The sequence below is a fragment of the Lynx canadensis genome, chromosome A1, assembly GCF_007474595.2.
Source record: "Lynx canadensis isolate LIC74 chromosome A1, mLynCan4.pri.v2, whole genome shotgun sequence".
Classification (NCBI taxonomy): Eukaryota; Metazoa; Chordata; class Mammalia; order Carnivora; family Felidae; genus Lynx; species Lynx canadensis.
This window is the reverse complement of record NC_044303.2, coordinates 25498861-25524148: the sequence shown is the minus strand read 5'-3', so window position 1 is coordinate 25524148 and position 25288 is coordinate 25498861. Positions and strand designations below refer to the sequence as shown.

Sequence of the window (25288 nt, the reverse complement as noted above, 5' to 3'; positions counted from 1 at the left end):
TGGCCAAAATGAACAAATCAGGAGACTATAGATGCTGGATAGGATGTGGAGAAATGGGAACCCTCTTGCACTGTTGGTGGGAATGCAAACTGGTGCAGCCACTCTGGAAAACAGTGTGGAGGTTCCTCAAAAAATTAAAAATAGACCTACCCTATGACCCAGCAATAGCACTGCTAGGAATTTACCCAAGTGATACAGGGGCACTTGTACCCCAATGTTTATAGTAGCACTCTCAACAATAGCCAAATCGTGGAAAGAGCCTAAATGTCCATCAGCTGATGAATGGATAAAGAAATTGTGGTTTATATACACAATGGAGTACTATGTGGCAATGAGAAAGAATGAAATATGGCCCTTTGTAGCAACGTGGATGGAACTGGAGAGTGTGATGCTAAGTGAAATAAGCCATACAGAGAAAGACAGATACCATATGTTTTCACTCTTATGTGGATCCGGAGAAACTTAACAGAAAACCATGGGGAGGGGAAGGAAAAAAAAAAAAGAGGTTAGAGTGGGAGAGAGAGCCAAAGTATAAGAGACTCTTAAAAACTGAGAACAAACTGAGGGTTGATGGGGGGTGGGAGGGAGGGGAGGGTAGGTGATGGGCATTGGAGAGGGCATCTTTTGGGATGAGCACTGGGTGTTACATGGAAACTGATTTGACAATAAATTTCATATAATAAAATAAAAGAAAAGAATGATCTAAGAAAGTGAATTGTTTTGGTAAGTATATTGCATTTTAACTTAAAATGTAAAAGAAATGTATCATTAATGTGAAGCCAAGCAGAAGATATTATTAGCAGCTTTAGTTAGGTGTGTGTTCAATTCAGAAAGATTGACCAAGCAGTGCCATTGGTCCGATTCTTCTCTATTTGATTTTGTAAAAGATTGGTAGGAACTAGGTTAGCAGGCATCGTCCTTGAGTGCTTTAGAATAAGAACATTTCTCAATCTGTCTGCATTCTGTTTCATTACATTTAATAGCTATAAGTGACCAGAAGCTAAAAAGATGCCTGGGTTCCAGGGCAACGTTCAGGATTGTTTAACTGTATTGGTCTTAGTTAGGTGACATCTTTGACATCTTTTGCTTATCAGTTTGCCAATTTTCAAAATACTTTTCCTTTCTAATGGACAATTCCGTGTGTATTCTCATGTTTAAGTCTTCTAAGGATTTATAAGTAATTTGGCTCTCAGCTGTGTAAAATAAGGTTTTAAGCAACAGTAACTTCGTATTTTATCTTTTAAACCTGTGTAATACAAAAACACTACATATTTAGAAGTAAATGTAAAATCTAATGTGTGGATGAGTGAGTGTTGTTCTTAAAAGATCATCTGTTTCGAGTTGTATAACCAGAACAACAACAACAAAAAAACCTCACCTGTTGTCTTTTGGGTCACTTTTTATCTTATTATTAAGAAAAAAAAAAAAAAAGCATGTGAGCATTAGCATCAGTGCTCCAGTATTTTAACTTAAAGTGTAAAACAAGCCAGCAGTTGTTTTTCTTGATCCTTCTGTTGACATGTTCTTGGGGAAAGTGTCTAATTATTTGAGTAGTTTACCACAAGCTTATTAATTGGGAAAATTGAAGATAATAATACTGGCTACTTAGGAAACAATTGGCTGTCCTGCTGGTTTAGAGCCTCAGGCCCCTCTGTCTGGTGATAGCTTCTTACGTAAGGAACTCTTTCTGCATCCATGCCTTGCTTTACTAAGAAATTGGCCATGTCCATCTGCCATCTTCCACCAGTTCAGTTTTTCAGACTACATTTCTTCTTCCCAGTTTTCTTCCTCTCAGAAAACTCTAAAATGGAGCAAAGAAGATGCTTTTTGATCCTATGTATTTTTTTCGATTGTTTGATATTACTGGGAAACGGAAGAGAATTATGCTCTTTTCAGCCTACACTCTTACTCCTCCTCCACTCCCAAAGTGGAGGGCGGGGGGTATAGTACAAAAAGTTGACCATATCGGGCGCCTGCGTGGCTCAGTCGGTTGAGTGTCTGACTTTGGCTCAGGTCATGATCTCACAGTTTGTGAGTTTGAGCCCCGCGTTGGGCTCTGTGCTGACAGCTCAGAGCCTGGAGCCTGCTTCAGATTCTGTGTCTCCCTCTCTCTGCCCCTCCCCCACTCGCACTCTGTCTCTCAAAAGTGAATAAATATTTAAAAAAAATTTGTTTTTAAAGTTGACTGTGTCTCAGAAATATGTAAAGTTGTTTCTTTGTTTACTTAAAAACTTTTTTTTAACATTTATTTATTTTTGAGAGAGAGCATGAGTGGGGGAGGGGCAGAGAGAGGGGAGACACAGATCCAAAGCAGGCTCCAGGCTCTGAGCTCTCAGCACAGAGCCCGATGCGGGGCTCAAACCCACAAACGGTGAGATCATGACCTGAGCTGAAGTCAGACACTCAACCGACTGAGCTACCCAGGTGTCCCTCTTTGTTTACTTTATATGAATGCTGTCTCCCCCCCACTCCCCTCCGTTGTGTAAAGATATTCTACTTTTTCTTAGATGTTCCCTTAGAAGAATTTTTAGCAATCAGTTTGATGGTTATTCCCAGGGAGCTAGTTATTCTTCTGGATTATTTAATAATTATTCTGTACCTGAATAAGGAAAATCTCCTTGGCTCACAGAGGTTTCTTTCCTGGTTAGACATACTCTTTGACCTGTCAGTCACCCCTTTTCCTTAATGTGGTTGTGGTTCAACATGTCTCAGAAATGGATTCTCTATCCTAGTTTTTTCTTACAGCAAACTCACCAGACTGGCTGGATTCCCTTTTGGTTAACCTCGACATCTTCCAGTATTTGAAGCCAAGTCTTAGCCTACCCAAATGAGTGGAGGTACTCACCATCTTACATTATCTTGCCCATTTTCAAGTCTCTCACTGAGTTCTCTGTGTCAGGTCCGAAAGTGGTTTCGTGTAAGTGGTTAGGAGCTTGGCACTTGGAGGTTTCTTTCGAGCTGTGTACCTGCAGCAAGTTGCTTAACTCTGAGTCTTGTTTCCTCATCTGTAAAATGGGGATTGGGCCCACATCCATCTGTTAGGATTAACAGACATCCCAAAATATCAATGATTTAAACACACTTTTCTTCTTTGTAAAGGAATTCTGAGATAAAAAGTCCAGGTCTAGTATGATGGTTCCATGGTCATTATCAACCATCTGCTATCATTAGTTCGTGGCTTCCATCCTCCGCATGATCCAGAATGACTTCTGCACTTATAGCCACCACGTCTGTATCCCAGGAAGCAAAATGGGGTCAATAGGGCAAGCCTAAAGGTTCACCTGACTTTGTAACCCTTTAGAAGACATTATCCAAAAGGTTTTTTTTGCTTACATTGCTTACAAGTTTTGCTTACATTCCATCGGTCAGAACTTTATAGCTTGTACACACCCAGCAGCAGCCACAGAACACTGGAAAATACAGCCTTTGTCTGGGTACAGTTGTCATCCTGAATCAGGACTTGATTACTAACAGAAAGAAAGAGTGGGTATTGGGGACATAAGTAGCAATCTTTGCATTATGTTTTAAAGGAGACAATGCACATAAAGTACTTAGAACTGTACCTTATACTTGGAATTTTATTTATTTGTGTGTTTATTCTTTACTTCGAATTTTAAATCCTCAACTGCTCTTCTACTGTCTTGAACCCCCAAAGACCAGTGTTTGATACATGCTCATTATTTAAAAGTTAAAAGGGATTAAAAGTAATTCTACTTTAAAATACTTTATTACATCCTTTAGTTAAATGGAAAGTCTCAGGGTGAGATTGGGAATGAGTTTACTTAATGCATAGCCTATGGTGTCGCTAAATATGTCAGTGTTAACTGCCTAAATTATTTTTTTAATTTTTTTAAATGTTTATTTATTATTGAGAGACAGAGAGAGACAGTGTGATCAGGGGAGGGGCAGAGAGAGAGAGGGAGACACAGAATCTGAAGCAGGCTCCAGGCTCCGAGGTGTCAGCGCAGAACCCAACGCGGGGCTTGAACTCACAAACCATGAGCCAAAGTCAGACACTTGACCGACTGAGCCACCCACGCGCCCCTTAACTGCCAAAATTAAAAAAAAAAAAAAAATTTTTTTTTAATGTTTATTTTTGTGAGAGAGAAAGAGAAAGCGTGAGAAGGTGAGGGACAGAGAGAGAGGGAGACACAGAATCCAAAGCAGGCCCCAGGCTCTGAGATGTCAGCACAGAGCCTGATGTGGGGCTTTAACTCATGGACTGCAAGATCATGACCTGAATTGAAGTCGGACGCTTAACCAACTGAGCTACCCAAGTGCCCCTTAACTGCCAAATTTTTATATCAAGCTTTGTTAGTTTTCTACAAACTCATTATCTTGTGAGTTTTACAACATAAAAAATTTTTGTTCTAAAATAGTAAGAGACACAGTACCCCATTTTCTTGCCTCTTGTAAGTATGATCTGCCTTATATCCAAATAATTTAAATTTGATAAGGTAGAAAGAAGAGGGGAGGGAAATATAGCTGGCAATCAAAATGGCATTTTAATAAAGCCTGCTTCCAGTTTTCAAGGTAGCTGTATATTTACATACTGAATCCCAATGTGTTCTTTTTGGGCTGCGTTGTAACAAGTAAAGGGGTATGTATCATAAGTGCAAGTGCCTGTGGTTGTATAATTTGATTTTGTTGTTTTATAGATTAATCACCTATGACTTTTAGATTCTTTTGTTTTGTGTTTCTCTCCAGTAATCACCCAACGTTTACTAATAATTTATTCCTGCACGTAGCTATATATAATAGTCTTTCCTTTTTCTTTCTACGTGGGTTTCTTTAAAAATATATATGGATAGAAAAAATATGCAACAGTCAAAACAGATATGAGATCATGGGTATCTGCATTCATACTTATTTTTAATGTTTTTTAAAAATGAATAACAATTCAGCAAATGATCTATCTAAAGTAAATGCTAAATAGTCTCATTTTTTGGTAAAACCTCATTAAGTCACAGAAGGTTATTAAATTTAAATAACCACTGAGATTAAAGTTAATATCGTTCAGTAATTCTTAAGAACCTTAAAAATTAGTTAATATCTGTTATAACAAGACAAAATCAGTGGAGTGGAATTAAGAAGAAATCAGGGGGCGCCTGGGTGGCGCAGTCAGGTTGGGCGTCCGACTTCAGCCAGGTCACAATCTTGCGGTCCGTGAGTTCGAGCCCCGCGTCAGGCTCTGGGCTGATGGCTCGGAGCCTGGAGCCTGTTTCCGATTCTGTGTCTCCCTCTCTCTCTGCCCCTCCCCGTTCATGCTCTGTCTCTCTCTGTCCCAAAAATAAATAAACGTTGAAAAAAAAAAAAAAAAGAAATCAGACTTGTTCAATTTTACACTAATGATGTAGAATATATGTCTAAACATCCTTGAAGATAGTAAGCAGAATTACTTTTTGAAAAGTTGAACCTGTCTTCAAAACGGAATTTTCCACAGTTAATGAGATCTTTAAAAAAAAAAGAAAAGAAAAGAAACCAAACTACTAAATGTTGCTTTTAAATGTACCTAAATACTCTGGAATCTTGGGTTTGGAAAAACTCGTTGTGCTACTAGGTTGACTGTTATATTTTATGCTAGGGAACAGTTTTTTTAAAGACCTACAATTATTTCACTCTTTCATATCCAATTCAGTATTTTTTCTAAAATAATTAGTGATTAAAATTAAACTAGAGTTTCCACATTTTATATACAAAATCCTTAACATTGCACATTTTTTTTGCATTGTTGGAAAATTTTAATTAAATGGAGGTCATTTATAGTAGCTTATGTGGTGCATATCAGTGATTTTTGTTTGATAGAAACTTTTACTCTTGTGCATTTTTTAAATATATATGGATGAGTGATTTATTATATAGTTGTCTGTATTTATTATTTTAAATGTTTATTTTGAGACACACACACACACACACACACACACAGTAGTGCAGGGGAGGGGCAGAGAGAGAGGGGGAGGGGCAGAGAGAGAGAGGGGGAGAGAGAATCCTAAGCAGGCTCTGTGCTGTCGGTGCAGAGCCCTATGCAAGGCTCAAACTCACAAACCATGAGATCATGACCTGAGCTGAAACTAACTGAGCCACCAGGCACCCCCTATTGTATATTTTGTTCAAGAAGTAGAAACATAGTCACCTTTTCATAAATTATTTTAGGTAAATTTAAAATTTCATCTTAGATATTTCCCTCTGCCTGGCACACCTCCCTTTATCACCACTCCCTTGGTGCTTGTTCACTGAAGCAAATTAATTTTAATACTAGCTTAAGCAAAATATGATTAAGAAGATCAGTCAGCTACAGAAGTAGCCATATATATTTCAAAGCTAAATACAAATAATTTCTAAGTTGCATGCTCTCTGGGATAGTCCATACTACACTTCTGCTTTGTTAGCAAGGATAATTATGATTCAGATGCTCTGATTTTAACCTTGACTGACATCATTGTAGTTTAAGACATTTAACCAGAATTTATTAGATGCGGGTATCTCTGGGATTGTGTTATCACATATATTACTGCTGACTGGTTTTATACTGCTGATGAAACAGCTGCAATGATTATTTGGTTCTCGTAGATTTTGTACATGAAGGTAGAATATAAAAGTCCCAAGAAACTCGTATGTATTTTTAAACTAATACCAATGAAAACTATGTTTGCCGGTAGCAATTTAAAGTATATTCTTGTATCTTATAGCATTCATCAAAGTATTAGGCATTGCATTTGTTAAAAGTTCTGCATTCTGTTTATGTCTAGGTTGAAAGCCTAATAATTGTAAACGTACATTTTTGTGCATGTTATTCATGGTTGTGTCATGAAGATATCTTTACACTGGATAAGATAATAACCAGTGCTTATTGAAAGTCTACAGTGGGTGAGGCCCTTTACATGTAATTTAATTTAAGCCTTATAAAGGGTCTATCAACTAATCATTATCTCCATTTTGCTCAGAGAATATTGAAGTTCAAAGAAGTGAAGAATCTTGCTTACATTATGTAGGCAAGTTAGTGGAGGTTAATTGGATTTGAATCCAAGTCTGACTTCAGAGCTCATGTGCGCTATATTTTTTCTTCATAATATGTCAGTTCTGTGGACTGTACAGGTCATAAAAAGTTAATCTCCTTTTCCACAAACCTGATATGTGAAGATCCAGATTTGTCAATAGACAAATTTAGGCTATCCTTTATTGTTGTGAGATGATTGATCTCAAGTTCTTTAAATGACCCAACGTGACATTAAAAATTTTATTTGCTTTCCCATTAGTTCAGTTTTTCACTCATTTTACAAGAACCTGCATTGTGAGATTTTTTATCAAGTGAGGCAAACCTGTATTTTGGTATTCTATGTTGAGCCCATACTTCAGGAATGCCTGTTTTATGCCAGGTTTTAAGTGTTAGAGATGTAAGTGGCCGGCAAAAGCACACACAGTTCCTGGGCTCTGAAGTTAATGTACCTGGCCGGTTTTGAATCCGGCCTTTGATTCAGGTTTTGAATCCTCTTTTACCTCTTAATAACTATATGATTGTGAAAGAATGATGGTACCTTCCTCAATGTCATTGTGAGGATTAATTAAGATAATGCATGTTCATAGTGCAGTATCAGGCATGTAATAAAACAGTAAGGGTTATCTTTTATTATCTTTAAAATAGAATTGAACTGTAATTAATTTTCTTTAAAAAATAACAAGTTTCATTAGTATCATTACCCTCAGTCTGAGTTGGTAGTCATCTTTCATCATTTGAAAAGTCTCATTAAGTGTTTCATTCGCTCTGCACACAGCCATATACATTTTAGAAGTATAGTACACTATAAGCTGTGTTTTTATTTTTCACATTTTAAGGACAGTGCTAGAAGCATTGTGTGGGTTAATTCCAAATATGGGACTATCTATGTTTGGCTTGCAGCAAGTATAGTAACCTATTTTTTTTTATTACCTGTCTTCTGAAAAAGAAGATAAAGCGTCACTTTGTGACTTACTCTGTGGAGCAGTGAGAAAAACAAGAATTTTTTTGTGAAAAATTTGAGGAAGAAATTCTTCATTGACTGCAAACAAAAATATGATATCACCCTGACTTATGATTGGCATTTTGTATGATTTCTTGAGTTTTTTTTAATGGGAGGCATTTCTAAATATTTTAAGAAATGGTGAAATTGAAAATGATATTACAACACATTATTTATGCACTTGATGTATAAACCCAAGTGCAACTGGCTGAATTTAAAAAGCTACACTTCTAAAAAGTTACACAAGAATAATCAATCTGGTCAAATATCCTTCCAGATTATTAAATCGTTTTACAATATCATGGTTTATCAAAAGTTTGAGGATGAGTTAAATGCATCCAGATACAATTATTTTAGAGACATTTATCAAAATGATTAATAGATTTATTTAAGTACTGGTTTCCATCAGTAATGATTTGTTGTAACAGTTAAATTCTCTTTTTGTGAATTCATGCAAAAACTTATAATACTTCTAAGGAGATTTGTTCAGTGATATCTCCTGTAATAAGATATGTCAAGGCTGTATTCATTATCTGTAATGAAATCTTGTTAGAGAAAATCTTGCTTTGACATTAAGTCACTATCATTTTTTTCATTACCAAAGTCCAAATGCCAAGGAAAAGTCAACTCATAAGCTGGAGACGCATGTAAACAGTTCAATTATAGTAACAGCTAAAATAGATTTTACTGTATTTTTCTGTTTTCATAGTTCCTTTAACTCTTAATTAAGCCATGTTAAAGTATGTAAGAGATAATTTGATGTTTTATTAGAAGCATCTTTTTTCTTGTTATATATAAAAAGATTGTGTGGTTGATATGGAGTTTTAAGGTGTTTTTTTTTTATGTGCATTTTTTAAAGGACTTTTTTGTATGATAGATTTTAAAGTATTTCCCTTAGTATGTACAGCCAACTTTTGCATTACCTTTGATTTTATAACTGGAAATCAGAGTTCTAAGAATGAATTAGCTTTGCTGCTAATTCCAAGTTTTTATGTTTAAGCAAACTTTTGGCATTTATGTTAATTTATGTAACCTCAGTCAAGGTTTTCAGAAATTTTTGTTGAATTTTATTAAAATCAAGATTTAGTTACCTGTTTTAATGGTTAAATTTGTTTAATAATGGTTAAATTTTAAAGGGGCAAATTTAAGATCTAATTTGTTCTTAGAAGCCAAAGGAAATGAGAGGCATATTAATGATTTAGCTGTTCTTTGGGAGGAAAAATGCACTCTAACTTAGCACTTAGAGCTAAGTTTCTGCATTATCTCATTGAGACAGCCATATATGAAACTTAATTTAAAAAAATAACTTCAGCATGAGGTTAAAGAAATTAACACAATTCAGTGAATCTGAGATTTAGCATCAAAATAGGTACTGAAATGAATAAAGTTCTTTCATAAGAATAATGTCTAGTGATGCTCATTTAATATTTTTGAGCTTGAAGAATGAATAGACAGGGTGGTTCTGAAAATGAACTCCTGTATTATTTTGATACCACATATTCTGTTGAGGCTAAGTTATGCAGGTTGTGTTGGAACCCAGCCTGCAAAGAAATGAATTTGCTGATTTTTGTCACTTGGAAGACCAGCCAGGGTTACTGTAGCCTGCCAGTTGACTACATCAATAGGTAATATTGTGTGAAATCATCAAGTGGTACACTTTGTTTTGAAAGTGACACATATAACTTTTTATTATAATTATTAATACAAACAAAGAAGCTAATAGTGCTTTTATTTATTTTTTATTGTCATCAAGCAGTTTTCTAGGAATGTTCAGCAATATGTCAATTCAGCTATAATTCTAGTATAAAATACAGGAACTATGAATAAGCTTTTAGTGCCTGCCGTTAAAATTAAGTCAGTAGCTTTAATACCTTATTACAGTTACATTTGGTTTCACTGTAGCTCTGTTTTAGTACATCTGCACATCTCTTTTTCTCTCAATGTTTAATTTTACCAGTTCAGTTTCTTTGTAGATTGGTAGAAAGGATTTTAAATCTTACAGCCCCTTAGAATATTGTATTACCATTTACTTAAATGAATGCTAGATAATGTACATGCTTGTTCATTGTGCAAGTACCAAAGACATTCTGATTGAAAGACAGTTTACGGAGAAATAAACAAATAGCAAAAGCATTCAGTCTTTATTTATAATATATAGAACATCACTGTTTTCATTTTAAGTATAAGAGTCTGATCAGCAGGAACACCCTTGAGAAGGACATCTTTAGCGATAGAATTTACATACCGTTAGCTCACAGTAATTGATTAGCAGCAGGGCTCTGAGTACAGAGCTGACTGGGCACACGTTATTTGGGATGCCTTTGATGCCGTGGTTTTCCGAAGCTTGCTGGCTGCATGCTTGTTGCCTTTGTTCGTGACACAGGTAATTACTTGATAAAATGAAGTGCATCGCTGTGAACAATTGACCCTTTGGAACAATCCAGGCTGGTCAGCAGTCTAAAGCCACACTTTAAAGCCATCATTATAGCTTCAAACTTAAGAGTTTCCAGGGTACAGACAAAGGTGTTGTCTTCCTTTAGTACAAGTCGAGTGCCATTTTCAGATTTTATGAAGTATTTAAATTGAATGATGTTTGATGATATTGAAAACTCCTCTGGAAATCCATCCAGCCTGCTTTTGGACACCAGAACAATGCGAGATTTTATTTTTGATATGAAATCAGGAGCATTACAGAAAATTCTCAGTCCTTGGGAGCGATCATGGTTATCTGTTATTTCCAAGAAAGTAGTCTCTCTGGGTGTTAGCTGTTCTTTTTCCCACCTGGCTTTCACTTCCTCCGCCAGTCCCTTGAGCTGAAAGAATTCTGCTTCTTGTGCAAGAAGTTGATTTTCTCGAAAGCCTTCGGGCAGTAGAAGTTCTCCATTTCGTAGGAAGTTCAGGACATGCCTGAAGAGGAGTCCATCCCTGTCTATGAAATAATGCCCATCAGCATCAAACGGGCAGAGGATTTTTCCATTTACTATACCTTCAAGGAAAGTGTCTGGGTACTTGGTCAGTGTTTGTTTTTGAGTAATGTATAAATATCCACCAACGTTGAGGGTCATCAGTGTGGATTTGCAGTTCTTTCCTTGGTCAGCGTCTTCCAAGCTGTTGTGTTTCCCTTCATACTCCTTTTCTTTTTCTCTTCTGTTTATTTTACGCTCCATTTTTGAAAATGCTATTTCAGCCTGTTCTTCTTGGCTCTGAGATTTTTAAAAAAGAAACACTACCACACAAGCACGCCTTTATTCAGCCCCAGCCTGGTGATGGAATGGAAATGCTGGCAGCGCCGCCTGCTCTGTCAGCTCGGTTTTGCAGTAGGTGGCGCATCAGCTATGCGTGCGGGAGATTTCTGGAGTAAGAAGACAGGGAAAAAAAAGATAATTTGCATTTAACTGTATCAGGGAAGGAATTTGTTGTTTAAGATTTTCATGTGTGTTCTTTGAAGTAATAAAAGTTCCTCAAGTTACTCAGTAAATTGAATTTCCTCTTAGCAGTTAAGCAGTTACAAATATTTAATTCTCCAGCTAAGTTGAGTATGTTTCCATTTCTAAATGTCTTTTAAGTTATTGCTCACACAGGCAAGCTTAATATTGAATAATATTTTTAGTTTTTGAAAAATGCATATTGAATCTGTGTCATTTTTTAAAGCAAATCATAAACAGGAAACCAAAAGAGAAGGGAAGAAGGTGTATAGAATCTTTTCTCCTGTAAAACACACGTTTCACAGTGGTGAAGTCATTTTTAAAGACCCAAATGAGAACATTTAAACCTGTTGTTTATGATGTGGCACTTGAATTTAGTTTGATTTGCATGTGATTGTGATTTAGAGATATTTAGCACAAGAGAAGAAATTTTCTTAATGCTCTTAATGCTTAACGAAAGGTTCTATTATTTTATTTTATTTGGGTTTATTTGTTTGTTTTACCCTAAGGTAAAGCGTCAAACGTACAGGCTTTCAGTAGTCGTTTACATGTCTTTTTGGTTAAGATATCCTATGAAAAATTCATAAGCTTGTTCTATCCCAAACCCGCTCCATGTGGAACAAAGACTTGGGCTGCTGTAGAAAATACTATAACTGTGTGTGTGTGCGCGCATGTTCACATACCCACGTGCACGTGTTTCGGAAGATAAAAGATTCAGAATACCTGCTATAGAATAGTGCCATGGTAAATTTCACTGTTTTTTTAATGGTCCCCCCCCCCCCAGTGTACACAAAAGGCAAAAGGGCCAAAGACAACTTTTTATTTTATTTTTTGGTAACTTGGGAACTGGAACAGTGTTGAGTCTGGTGTCCCCTCCACCCCCGCCCCTTTTTTCTTCTTCCCCTCTAACTTGCCTTCCAAGGCATTTTAGAGATCTGAGCTTTCATTTCTAGAGTTTAAAGGCCCAGGGGTAAGAAATGTGAACATTGTCCCCAGTACACTATTACTTGACTGGTCTGTCTGCTAAATTATTCTGAGGAGCACATTATTCTCAGAGTTAAATTAGATTTAGATTTAATATTGAATTGATTTATATTTCTATTACATTAAAGGCATTTTTTAATTATTCAACTGTATGTTGGCGGAAACATTGGAGCAGAGTCTTCTAAAAATGCTTACCTTGGGGCGCCTGGGTGGCGCAGTCGGTTAAGCGTCCGACTTCAGCCAGGTCATGATCTCGCGGTCCGGGAGTTCGAGCCCCGCATCAGGCTCTGGGCTGATGGCTCAGAGCCTGGAGCCTGTTTCCGATTCTGTGTCTCCCTCTCTCTCTGCCCCTCCCCCGTTCATGCTCTGTCTCTCTCTGTCCCAAAAATAAATAAACGTTGAAAAAAAAAAATTTAAAATGCTTACCTTGTATTTTCTCTAAGCAATGTTAGATTTTCTTCAGATATAAAAAATTATATCTTTAATTATAGCAGATAACATGTATTAATACTTAGATTATCAAAAGTCCATTGAAATTAAACTAGAAATCTAATGCATAACATTTTTAGAGCTGAGTTTTTGCTTAGAGACCATAAAATTCAACCTCCTCATTTTACCAAAAATAAAATTACATTCTGGGGAATTTTTTTAAATGTTTGTTTATTTTTGAGAGAGAGAAAGAAAGCGAGAACGAGTGGGGGAGGGGCAGATAGAGAGGGAGACACTTTAAAGAGGCTGTAGGCTGTGAGCTGTCAGCACAGTGCCCGACGCAGGGCTCGAACCCACGAACCATGAGATCATGACCTGAGCCAAAGTTGGACGCTTAACCGACTGAGCCACCCACGCGCCCCTAGGGAGCTTTTAACAGTGTTTTACCTAGAACTTTACAGCTTGTTAATAAGCCAACACTTGAACTAAAGCTTCCTCTTAGTCCTGTATCATTTAAGAAGAGTTTACTCTTATATTCTAACAATTTCATGTCTGTGTTGATTTTGTTGTTTTAGAATCAAGTCTTGTCTATGGATCTGACTTTTTAAGAAATATAGAGGTGCCTGGGTGGCTGAGTCAGTTAAGCATCTGGTCATGATCTTTCGGTCGATGGGCTTGAGCCCCTCATTGGGCTCTGTGCTGAGAGCTTAGAACCCAGAGCCTGCTTCACCTTCTGTGTCTCCCTTTCTGTCCCTCCCCCACTTGTGCTTGCTCACTGGCTCTCGCTCGCTCGCTCTCTCTCAAATAAACATTAAAAAAATTAAAAAAATATATTTAATAGATTTCTTTAGCACAACTTTGGAAATGTATTCATGGGATTCATATGTTTGTAGTCACTGTATGCTAGTAGCACCATGTAATAAGCAGAATCCGCAAAGACGTGATAATTTCGTTGCTGGGTCTGGTCCTCTTTAAATGAACTTTATGGGACATCAGAAGCAGCAGAACAGAACTGTAGTGTAGTGATGGAACCTGGGTTTTATGATTAAATGGAGTGACATAGGAGATGATCACGTAATCCTAGGCCTTCTTCCCTACAGCCTGTTTGGCCCATTTGTAGATGCCTTCATGGGGAAATGAAGCACGTGCTGCTAGAAGGTGGGCTTCCTCAGGATGGCAAGGTGAGGCGGGGCTGCCTCTTCAGCCAGCGCACCGGGGCCCCGTTACACTTGCCAACTCACTTCTGTTTCTGCTGCCTGGGTTTTAAGACTATTTGTGTTCTTTGTTTCTGCTGGCTTGCCTTGACAGACTCTGAACCCACCCCAATATGTGCCTCTGACCCTCGGTCGCTATTTTTTCACTCTTGACTTCACACCGGCGTTCTTGGCTTCTGCACACCTGCCATGCATGATTTGCTTGCCACCCGTGGCCTGGCAACAATAGTGTGACGGAAGCTTTGTCTTAGTGCCTGACTAGAAGTTGATATGAATCCATAGCACTTTTCTTTTGTGTCCTGCTGCCCCCAACTTGCAGTCTTGGAAAAGAAAAATGGCTCCCGGTAGGCCTCACTTTATCCCCATTACACCACATTATCCCCTTTAAAGTAACATGATTGCGTTTTACAGACGTTGCAGGGGGTTGTAGATCATTGCTGCCTGTTGTGGCACACCTGCCCCTTACGAGACAGCCAGGTTGTTTTCTTCTTTCTGTTCTATTCTAAGTTTGTATTTGCCTGCTTGGGTGGGTGGAGGGTGGGGAAAGCTTGTCCTGGATAGTGTCAGTCAGGTCCACACAACCCTAAAAGTATAAAAGTGGTGCTTCGTATGCCAAGAAAAATATGGTGTGATTCTATTTCTCCACCTCACTGCAGATATAAACTGCAGTTCAACAATTTCAGCAAAAAGCTTAACCCACATGTCAAAGATTAGCTTACTTAGATCCACTTGATCACTAGATTTGAGGATTTCATCTCCTTTGCAGACAGAATGATTTTTTTAAGGTAGGGGCCCTGTTTACTACTCATTACCCTAACCTTTATTAGAGTTAGATCACCTCTGTCTTAGACATCTGTACTCACACATATAAAAGAGCCCTTTAGCCAACTTTTAGGATTTAATTTTTTTTTTAACGTTTATTTATTTTTGAGACAGAGAGAGACAGAGCACGAATGGGGGAGGGTCAGAGAGAGGGAGGCACAGAATCTGAAACAGGCTCCAGGCTCTGCGCTATTCAACACAGAGCCCGACGCAGGGCTTGAACTCAAGAACCGCGAGATCGTGACCTGAGCCGAAGTCGGCCGCTTAACCTACTGAGCCACCCAGGTGCCCCAACTTTTAGGATTTAGACAGTGCCATGTTAGGTTCTTGGTATAGGTATATCCATTAGTTAGGCCCAGTGCCTAATCAAATTCTAGCAAAACCTCCCACTAATATGATGATGCTAATCTTCCAATATCTGCATTAGGCAGAACTTCTTCCAGGCCAGTGGGAGGAGTTCCCATCTTACCTACTAGTTCCTGAGGGAAAATGAGGTCATTGTCGTCGCCATGATTGACACGGGATGTCATCATAATATATGCTTGCTCTATTTATGTGCCATGGAAGGAAGTAGAACCTCACCAAGAAGGTATCTCTTTTGGTTGGAAGATAGAAGATTTGATAATTCCCCCAAACTGACCATATCACTCTGTGAAATTCAAACACTCCTTTTCAAGGAAAAAGGTAGGTTTTAGGAGCTGCCTTTAAAATAAGAAAGAACACTGCTTCTGTCTCCACCTATACGAGATCTTTTTGGTTGTTTTTACCTCCATGTTTCTGCCTGTCTTTACAAAAACAAAACAAAACAAAATAAAACAAAGATGAGTTCCCATTACCTTAGAAAGAAGGTAAAAGCAACTGTCGATTTTTACTTGAATCTGGCACTCGGTCTTAGCTCCGGACTTGCCACATTTTTTCAAGCTTCTTGATCTGTTTCCCTCACTTGAATTTGATGCCCACCTACCTGACTCCATAATGATAGCTTTATCTGTTCATTTTCTCAAATCTGGCTAACCCTTGGCCATCTTACTTTTATGTCTTCTGATGTCTCTACTTTGAACCGTGTCTTTTGCAAGCTAAAGTTTTCTCTCTCTTTTAAGTTTAATTATTTATTTTTGAGAGCGAGAAAGAGAGAGAGAGCGTGCATGTGAACAGGGGTGGGGCAGAGAGAAAGGGAGTAAGAGAATCCCAAGCAGGCTCTGCACTGTCAGCATGGAGCACAATGTGGGGCTCGAATTCACAAACTGTGAGATTATGACCTGGGCCGAAATCAATAGGATGTTTAACTGACTGAGCCACTCAGGTGCCCCAAGTTTCTCTTTTTTAATGTGTGGTTTATCTCTTCTTTGTAGCCTCCTGTTAATAGCATTTAATGTGAGAAACATTCATTTTGATATTCAGCTATGACTAATTTACTCTAGCCTCTGTGTTAAAAAATAAAAATAGGGGTGCTGTGTGGCTCAGTCAGTTAAGCATCTGACTCTTGATTTCAGCTCAGGTCGTGATCTCAGGGTGGTGATATTGAGCCCTGCATGGGGCTCCATCCTAAGCGTGGAACCTGCTTGGGATTCTTTCCCTCTTTCTCTGCCCCTCCCCAGCTCTCTTGGGTGTATGCTTGTTCTCTCAAAAAAAATAAAAATAAATTACACAATGTAACGTATTAATATAAGAATCAAGTATTTTTCCATGCTAATCTAATTCTGTTTGAATGTCAAACCTTTAGTTTTGACGTATAAAATTCATCTGCATTAAGTGTTGTCTGGTACTGGGATTGTACTAACACAAATACTGCCCCAGCTACCTTATGCTGCTGATTGGCCACAGTATCTAACCAACTATGTAGAATGCTTGAATCCTAGGACTCACTGGATGTATCCTCTGGTAGGAAGGTGATGTGGATGGGTGCTTCCAGTCAGGTGAATGTGTTTGAGAATGTTTTGCAGTGTTGAACTGAGTCTTCAGAGAAGCCCAGGAATCTTTGCTATATTGGCAAACTTAAGGCTTATTTGAGGAGTGTAGAAAAGAATAAAGCACTGTGTATTAAAAGGAGCACAAATAAAAATGACAGATTAAATGAGAACTTCAAGCAAAATTCCATTCCGCATTCTTTGCTTTTCATTAATTATACAGTTGACTGTGAAAACAATTTACAAATCATATTAATTCATATTTTAAATATACTTTGGGAGATGAGTGCTTCAGGGAAAGCAGTGTTTTATAATTCTGTGAGAAGTCATTTATGTTTTTTAAAATGAATTTTCTCTTTTTTGAATTGTAGCCTATGCATTATTATTCACTGGAAAATTCTATTGTAACCAGATGAGCAAAGCACTTTCATGAGCCATCAAATGAACATTGAAATTATATTATTATATAGAACTCATTTTTATAGTGCTATTTGGCAAAATGGAATTTTGCCTTCTCTTTGGGAAGAAGATATTTTTAAAATGTTAATAATCATTATGTACAATCTCAAAATGAGGGACATGGCTTTGAAAACTTGTAAAGGTAATATTATTATGAAATCAGTGATGAAAAAAAATCTTTGCTCTTAAGTACTGTCCCCCACCACTGGTCCTTCTGTCATCCTCTTTTCTTTAGATCCTCTTGTGTCCTTCCTTAGTGGTGACATGGTGTGGAGGAAAGAGAAGGGAGCCTGAACAGCAGGACAGGATATATGATGGTTCATAGGAGCAAATGCTGTTTCTTAGTATATTGATTGTAAATTAGGGACGGAGGACTCTTTCATGTTGCACATTTTTCACATTAAACAGTTCTGAAATCAGGGTATGTCTTAAAATCATGGTAGTGTTCTGTCTTAATGGCTTATAAGATGATGTATGTTATAGTTGATGCTGTCTCAGATTTGATGAAATATTTGAGCAGTTCTGTGAGCTGCTACCTTCATACCACCAGAAAATAAAATTAACAGAGATACAGGGAGGAAGAAAGGGAGCCTGGGGTGAGGAGCCATATTATGCAGCAGTTTTAAGCTCTGGCTACTGCATATTAGAATGATCTATTGAAGTTATAAAGATACCACCATCTCTTGCCCCCATAAGCCACATCGAGTAGAATCTCTGGCTTTGGGCCCAGTAGTTTTTGTTGTTGTTGTCTTAATTAAAAAAATTTTTTTTTGTTTATTTTTGACAGAGAGGGAGAGACAGAGCATGAGTGGGGAGGGGCAGAGAGAGAGGGAGATACAGAAACCCAAGCAGGCTCCAGGCTCTGAGCTGTCAGCACAGAGCCCAACGCAGGGCTTGAACTCACAGACTGCGAGATCATGACCTGAGCCAAAGTTGGACGCTTAACTGACTGAGCCACCCGGGCGCCCCTGGGCCCAGTAGTTTTTAAAAAGCTCCCCAGGTGATTATTCTAATGATCAAGCAGAATTGAAAAACCACCTATGAAGGTAATTCGTGAGTTCAGGAAAGGGAACTTATCTCAGAGGAGTTCTTAATGATGCAGACATAACTTCTACCCTGTAGTTGTGGAGATAACTTTGTTAAATTATCTTGAAAATCATAAAGAACTAGTGTATGGCATCCACCGCTGTTACCAATTAAACATGGTGAAGAGAACAGGAGGTACTGAAGATGAAGTTAATGAAATACTTGAATCCTATTGACTTGATTTGAAAATAGGTGCCGTTGGATTGTCTATAAGTATTTCATTAATATTGTATTCCTCAACCCTGTTGCAGTCTTTTCTATGTGCAATGGTCTGTATTTTTCTTCCTTGGTATCACTCATCATATCAAGCACAGTGTTTGGCACTATTTAATAATACTATAGCATTGTAGTGAAAGTCTGTTCTCTAGGAGACTTAATCTTTCCTGGAAGGATTTGTTTTTTGTTTTAATTCATTTAATTACCTTTGCTATTGTTTTTTTTAATGTTTATTTATTTATTTATTAGTGTTTATTTTTGAGAGAGAGAGAGAGAGAGAGAGAGCCAGCAGGGGAGGGGCCGAGAGAGAGGGAGACACAGAATCTGAAGCAGGCTCCAGGCTCCAGGCTGTCAGCACGGAGCCCGATGCAGGGCTTGAACTCACAAACCATGAGATCATGACCTGAGCCAAAGTCGGACGCTTCACCAGCTGAGCGACCCAGGTGCTCTGCTTTTCCTATTGTTTTTAAGTCATTTCTAATTTCAAGTGCAGCAGCCAAAGCTGGATTGCACCCTTTGATGAAGGTCTAACTAAAACAAACGATTATTATATTATTAGGATTTTCCTGCCTTATTTCATTTATTGTTAAACATAGCATTACTTTATGTTTTTTATAAAGCTGTGTTTTATTTCTGGGTTTTATCCAGCCTCTTATTCTTGAAAGCAGCTTTGAGGTTAGAAATTATGTCTGTTTACAAGTCAAAACATCATGCCCACATCTGTATTCAAGAGGCTTTTATATTGGCTAATTACATATATGATGTAACAAGCATAAAAGAGACTGTAGTCTGAAGCATAGGAGGAATAATAACTTGTGGACTTCATTTGTAAACATTAAAACATACAAATATTTGTTTTTAAAAAGCTCATTCACTAAGTTACTTCTTTGATCTAAAGTCTGTTATGGCTCTCGACTGATAGAACAATCCAGATTCCTTTGTGCCTTTAGGCCTCCATCTTTGATTTTTGTACTTTAGCTAGCTACTTTTCTTTATATTCCTGGGCAACCATTCTTGTCATTCACAGATGCTATTTGATCATCGTTACAGTGTCCTTTTTTTTTCTTTAAAGTTTATTTATTTTGAGAGATAGAGAGTGTGGGAGAGGGGCAGAGAGTCGGGGGGAGAGAGAGAGAGAGAGAAAATCCCAAGCTGACTTGGGGCTCAAACTCACGAACTGTGAGATCATGACTTGAGCCAAAATCTAGAGGCAGATGCTTAACCAACTGAGCCACCCAGGTGCCCCTCAGTTTCCCTTTTGTAGGAATGTATATACAGCCTTCTTTCTTACAGTCCATAGGTGAACAGTTGAAGAGCAGTGCTATGCATCAGGAGGTTGAGGTGTTTTCTAAATCTTTGGTCTAGTCCTCAAATCTTGTTTCAGTATTTGTTTAAAATTGGGAATTTCCAGTGCATTAGGTGTATTTGTAATTTGAATATTATATGAAAACATATTACATAAATAGATAACTTTGGGGAATATTTATATTACTGCTCCTTTGTTACTTTTGAGGTAAATAATCAAATGCTAACTCTGTAGGTTTACTGAAATCTGAACATGATCTTTCATTCCTAAAATTTTTGAAGGTTAGAGATCAGAACATCCGTTGCCAAATTTGAATAGAATAAGGATCACTTTCTTAATAATATAGAGATTGCAAGTTTGCCTAACTGGTTTGTTAAGATACCAAGTAGTTTATATTGATTTGCCTTACCCTGTGAACCACAGGCAAAAAACTTCCATGAAAAGATTTTAAATGAGAACAATGGAAATTAATAGGAATATTAAAAATGGTTTACCTTTTAAATTCACCAGCTCTGTGAAAATATTTTTTCTTCAGTCCTCTTCTGATGGTAGACACAGATGTGATATAAATAAGAATCAGGAAAATAGCTTCAGAAGTCATAGGAACAGTCCAAAATCTTGGTTCTGGCTCACTTACCTGTGTTTTAACTGGAATTGGAAGTGCTCTTAAAGGCCTCCACACTGAAGTGGATCTGGAGTGGCCTTGTGGAAATGAATGCCTATAACTTCCTGATGCCTAGCATCTTCCTAATATACCTGGTATCATTAATTACATGCCAATGCTAATAAGCACCCTTCCTGCTTATTACTGTAACTTGTTTAAACTAGGTATGCCCTTAACTTGTAAAAAGTGCCTGTCGGTTTTCTTGAGTTCTTTAACATAGAGTCTATCTCAGTTGAGATAAAGAGCCGGAAGGTCTTGGTTAGAGCTGAAATTTCTCAACATTTTGTTGTTGTTTCAAGAAAGTTTCTAATTTCTCCTCAAAGAAAATTTGATTATATCTAGGTCTTAATAGAAAGTTAACAGGGGCGCCTGGGTGGCGCAGTCGGTTAAGCGTCCGACTTCAGCCAGGTCACGATCTCGCGGTCCGTGAGTTCGAGCCCCGCGTCAGACTCTGGGCTGATGGCTCAGAGCCTGGAGCCTGTTTCCGATTCTGTGTCTCCCTCTCTCTCTGCCCCTCGCCCGTTCATGCTCTGTCTCTCTCTGTCCCAAAAATAAATAAACGTTGAAAAAAAAATTAAAAAAAAAGAAAGTTAACAGTGCAGGGGCACCTGGGTGGCTCACTCGGTTATGCGTCTTACTTTGGCTCAGGTCATGATGTCACGATTTGTTTTGTGGGTTCGAACACTGTGTCAGGCTCTGTGCTGACAGCTCCGAGCCTGGGGCTTGCTTCAGATTGTGTCTCCCTCTCTCTCTGACCCTTCCCGTGCTCGAGCTCTCTCTTTCACTCTCTCTCTAAAAAGAAAAAGGGAGGAAGGAAGGAAGGAAGGAAGGAAAGAAAAGAAAAGAAAAGAAAAGAAAAGAAAAGAAAAGAAAAGAAAAGAAGAAAGAAAGAGAATCAGCCCACACAAAAGAAACACTAATGAAATAATAAAACATCCCCAGTTGGAAGTGAAGGCCAGTTGTTGTTGTTTTTTTTTCTTTGTTTATTAAGTGAAAGAGAATTGGAACTAGATCTCAGAGATCCTCGTCACTTCATTATGTACATGCTGAGGCCCAGAGATGTGAAGTAGTCTTGCCAAAGTGACATCACTATTTACTGACAGAATCAGAACTGGAACTCTTCAGTTCTTCTTTATGGCATATGTTTTATATATTTACCCTTTAAATTTTTCTTAATTTTTTCTTATTTATTCATTTATTTTAATTCTTATTTTTGAGAGAGAGAGAGAGACAGAGTGCGAGCAGGGGAGGAGCAGGGAGAGATGGAGACACAGATCCAAAGCAGGCTCCAGTTCTGAGCTGTCAGCACAGAGCCTGACGCGGGGCTTGAACTCGTGAACCACAAGATCATGACCTGAACTGAAGTCAGACACTTAACCGACTGAGCCTTCCAGGCGCCTCTTTCTCAATTTTTTTCTGAAACTAGGTGGTAGGATATAGATAAATAAAACTATTATCAAAGTTGTGTGTTCATATTCTTTAAGATTCTTTTGGTCACAAGTAACAGAAACCAGGAAGTAAATGGATCTTGCAAAAAAGGACGGGGGATAGGTGATGAGGAGAAAATATAGGAAGGATTCTGGAATATTACCCAGTATCCAATTCTGGTGTGGGTCCCTTGGTTTGAAATTCAGAGAGAGACAAAAACACACACAGGGAGAAAGAGAAAGAGGAAGGAGATGAAAGCCATTGTTCACTCTATTCCTACCACCTTCAGTGTCTTTCTGCCTTACCTCCTGTCTAAATTCCACCTGTTTTTCAAGATCCAACATAAACAGGGTGCCTGGGTGGCTCAGTCAGTTAAGCGTCCGACTTGAGCTCAGGTCATGATCTCACAGTTCATGAGTTCAAGCCCTCATGTCGGGCTCTGTGCTGACAGCTTGAGGCCTGTAGTCTGTTTTGGATTCTGTGTCTCCCTCTCTCTCTCTCTCTCTCTCTGCCCTTTCCCTGCTTGGGCTCTGTCTCTTTCTCTCTAAAAAATAAACATTAAAAAAAAAATCCAACATAAACATCGTTTTCTCTATCAAACCTTTTCTTGAACCTCAGCTAGGCATAATCTCTTTGTGTGTTTTAGTCTCTGTATTCTGTGTGTATCTGTCTTATAACTGTTAAAAAAATTCTGCATTGTGCAGTAGAGTCCCATAGTCCATAGGGAAGGACCGGTAGTCTGTCAGGTAAATTCAAAGGTAGGGAACCATAATGTGCATTCCTAGTGCCTTAAACATTTTACCTTAAGGGTTAAAATGTACATTTAGCTACCAGTGTACATGTAGGACAAGGCCTTTGATTACAGTATAGTATGCTGATTGAGCATCTGCTCTCTGTTTCTTGGGAAAATTCAACTCATAATCTAGTTTAGATTTACAATTTTGGCTTCTTAGAAAAGAGCAAGAACTTAGACACTGAAACAGTAGGAATGCAGAATCCTTCTAGACTTGCATGTTTCTCTTCTAGTCTCCTATTAATTTCTCCAGTGTCTACTTTGACAGTAGTTTTTTTAGCAACTTACTTTTATATCATGCCTTGCCAAGGCACTAAACCTGGTTTTCATAGAAACATCTCCTTCCCCCATACTCATAATTAATAGGATTATATAATATATAATCAAATTGCATAATTACTAACAGTAACACTAGCATAAACAACTTCTAATATAGTTAGAACAGAAGTGTGTGGGAGTACCAGAGATGAACCTAACTGCCCACTATGGGCAAGCTATGGGCATCTGTCACTGTATTTAAAAGAGGGGACTTGAGAGCCTTGGTAATCTAGAAGTGGGTTAAGTGGAGGTCTATTAAAAGTGATTCTGGTGTTGGGGTGCCTGAGTGGCTCATTCGGTTGAGTGTGCAACTCTTGGTTTTGGCTCAGGTCATGATCTCATGGTTTGTGGGTTCAAGCCCTGTGTCAGGCTTTGTGGAGCCTGCTTGGGATAAGTGATTCTGGTGTATTCAAAATGATTTATATACCTGTCTTAGATTCCCACTAGACCAGCAACTCTCAAAATGTGATCTGGAAACTTTTGGGTAGAGGGATTCCGGAAACCTTTTCAAAGGGCCTGTGAAATCAAAACAATTATTCATAATAATACCAAGGCTTTTTGTCTTTTTCAATTCTGATTTTCTAAACATTTCTTAGTTTAATTTCTAATATCAATAGCAATAGATAAAACCCACATCAAAGCTCTTTGGGGGTTCCTCAGTACATTTTAAAAAATATATGCCACAGAATCATTTGAATGGCTGCACTAGACTCTACTCCTTGAGGACAGGAGTCATGTTTTATTTATTTTTGTTATTCCTGATGCATTGCAAGTATTTATGGTCTTTTAAATTGGTTTTGTTTTGTATTTTTTTAGAAAGGGAGAGGGAGAGTGCGCTGAGCTGTGTGGAGGGGCAGAGGGAGAGAGAATCCCAAGCAGGCTCCCTGCCCAATCTCTCAAACTCGCAAACCGTGAGATCATGATCTGAAGAAACAAAATCAAGAGTCAGTCACTTAACTAACTGAGCCACCCCTCACCCCCAACAAAGTGGTTTCAAGTAATGAATGAAAATGATCTGTAATAAACAACAGTGGTGTGCAAGTAGGTGCTTTCAAATGCCTTTAAAATATAATGCAATATTTAAAGCATGGTTAGTGAAAAGAATATGAAAACATTTTCCTGTGAGGCTTTAAAATGTGTGTGAAGGCTTTAAATCCTGCTTAGGAGGCTTTCTCATAAGTAATTGGCTTTTTAAAATTTATTTAAGAAGAGAAGGGGAATGAGCTAACAGAGATGTGGGGTTATTTAAGAGCAGCCAATCAGTGGGAAAATTCATTGCTGATGATTAAGACTTTTCTTTCATTTGAGAATCATTGGAAAGCTATTTTAGGTTTGAAAAGGGGATATGATGGACAGGAAATTATGGTTTGGGAAGTGAATTTTGTTGCTTTATGAGAATGACCTTGATTGAAGAATAGTGATGAGAGTAGTGGCCAAGGTGAAATGGGCAGGTGCTTTGGATGCTTCTTACCCTTTCAAGTATTATATGGAGAACACGGACAGCAGAATCCTTTAAAAATTAAATTCACCCTGTCTACGTGGTATAGATACTGCTAGACACGTGGGGAACATTAACAGATGGTATTAACAGGTAGCTCCTTTAGTATTCAACATTAATAGACGCATGGATATAAAAGTAAATTATTTTCAGGAGTCATGTGGTATTCTAAATTTGTTTTTTAAAAAGGATTGATTTATGTTTCAATAGAGGACTTTCTCATGCACTTAAGATACTTTATACATAGGAATTTCCCAAATCTTGTTCTTGTTATGACAGTAATTGTTCTAGATAGACTATTCATCTTCAGTGGAGAGGCAAACTCAAACATAAGATTTGGGAAATTCAGATTTTTAATCTCAATCTTACTAAACTGATTAACAAGAAGAAATTATTTCTAGACATTTAAATTTCATATAAAATATTTATGGCTTTATTTCCTTCCTGACATATTTTGATGTAAGGTAGGCATGCTTCTCATCATTGCTTTTTACAGACATCTGTTAGTCTGTACTTGAGATTTGTTGTGTATCTCACAAGCATTGAGGGACTCTTCAACTACTGAATTACGCATGTGTTCACAGGTTAGGGACTACAGTAAGGAGTCTTCTGGAGTTTGGAGACAAAATCAAGAAAAGTCACCATAAAGAAGATTTTCTAATATAAATCATGTGGGTGTGGTACTATCTGCACCCTACATTTTGGTCAGTTTTTCTGCCCCCCCCCCCCCTCCCGTGAACTG

The 25288-nt window shown here is 38.0% G+C and overlaps 2 protein-coding genes across 2 annotated transcripts in view; one reads left to right on the top strand and one right to left on the bottom strand.

Moving 5' to 3' along the window:
* The window catches only part of GTF2F2 (general transcription factor IIF subunit 2), a 155914-nt gene that overhangs the window by 57458 nt on the left and 73168 nt on the right, over positions 1–25288 (top strand). The window lies entirely within an intron of this gene.
* On the bottom strand, positions 9735–11288 carry KCTD4 (potassium channel tetramerization domain containing 4). The gene has a single exon (XM_030311121.1). It carries the CDS (start codon positions 11162–11164, stop codon positions 10385–10387), a length of 780 nt encoding a protein of 259 aa, XP_030166981.1. The 5' UTR covers positions 11165–11288; the 3' UTR covers positions 9735–10384.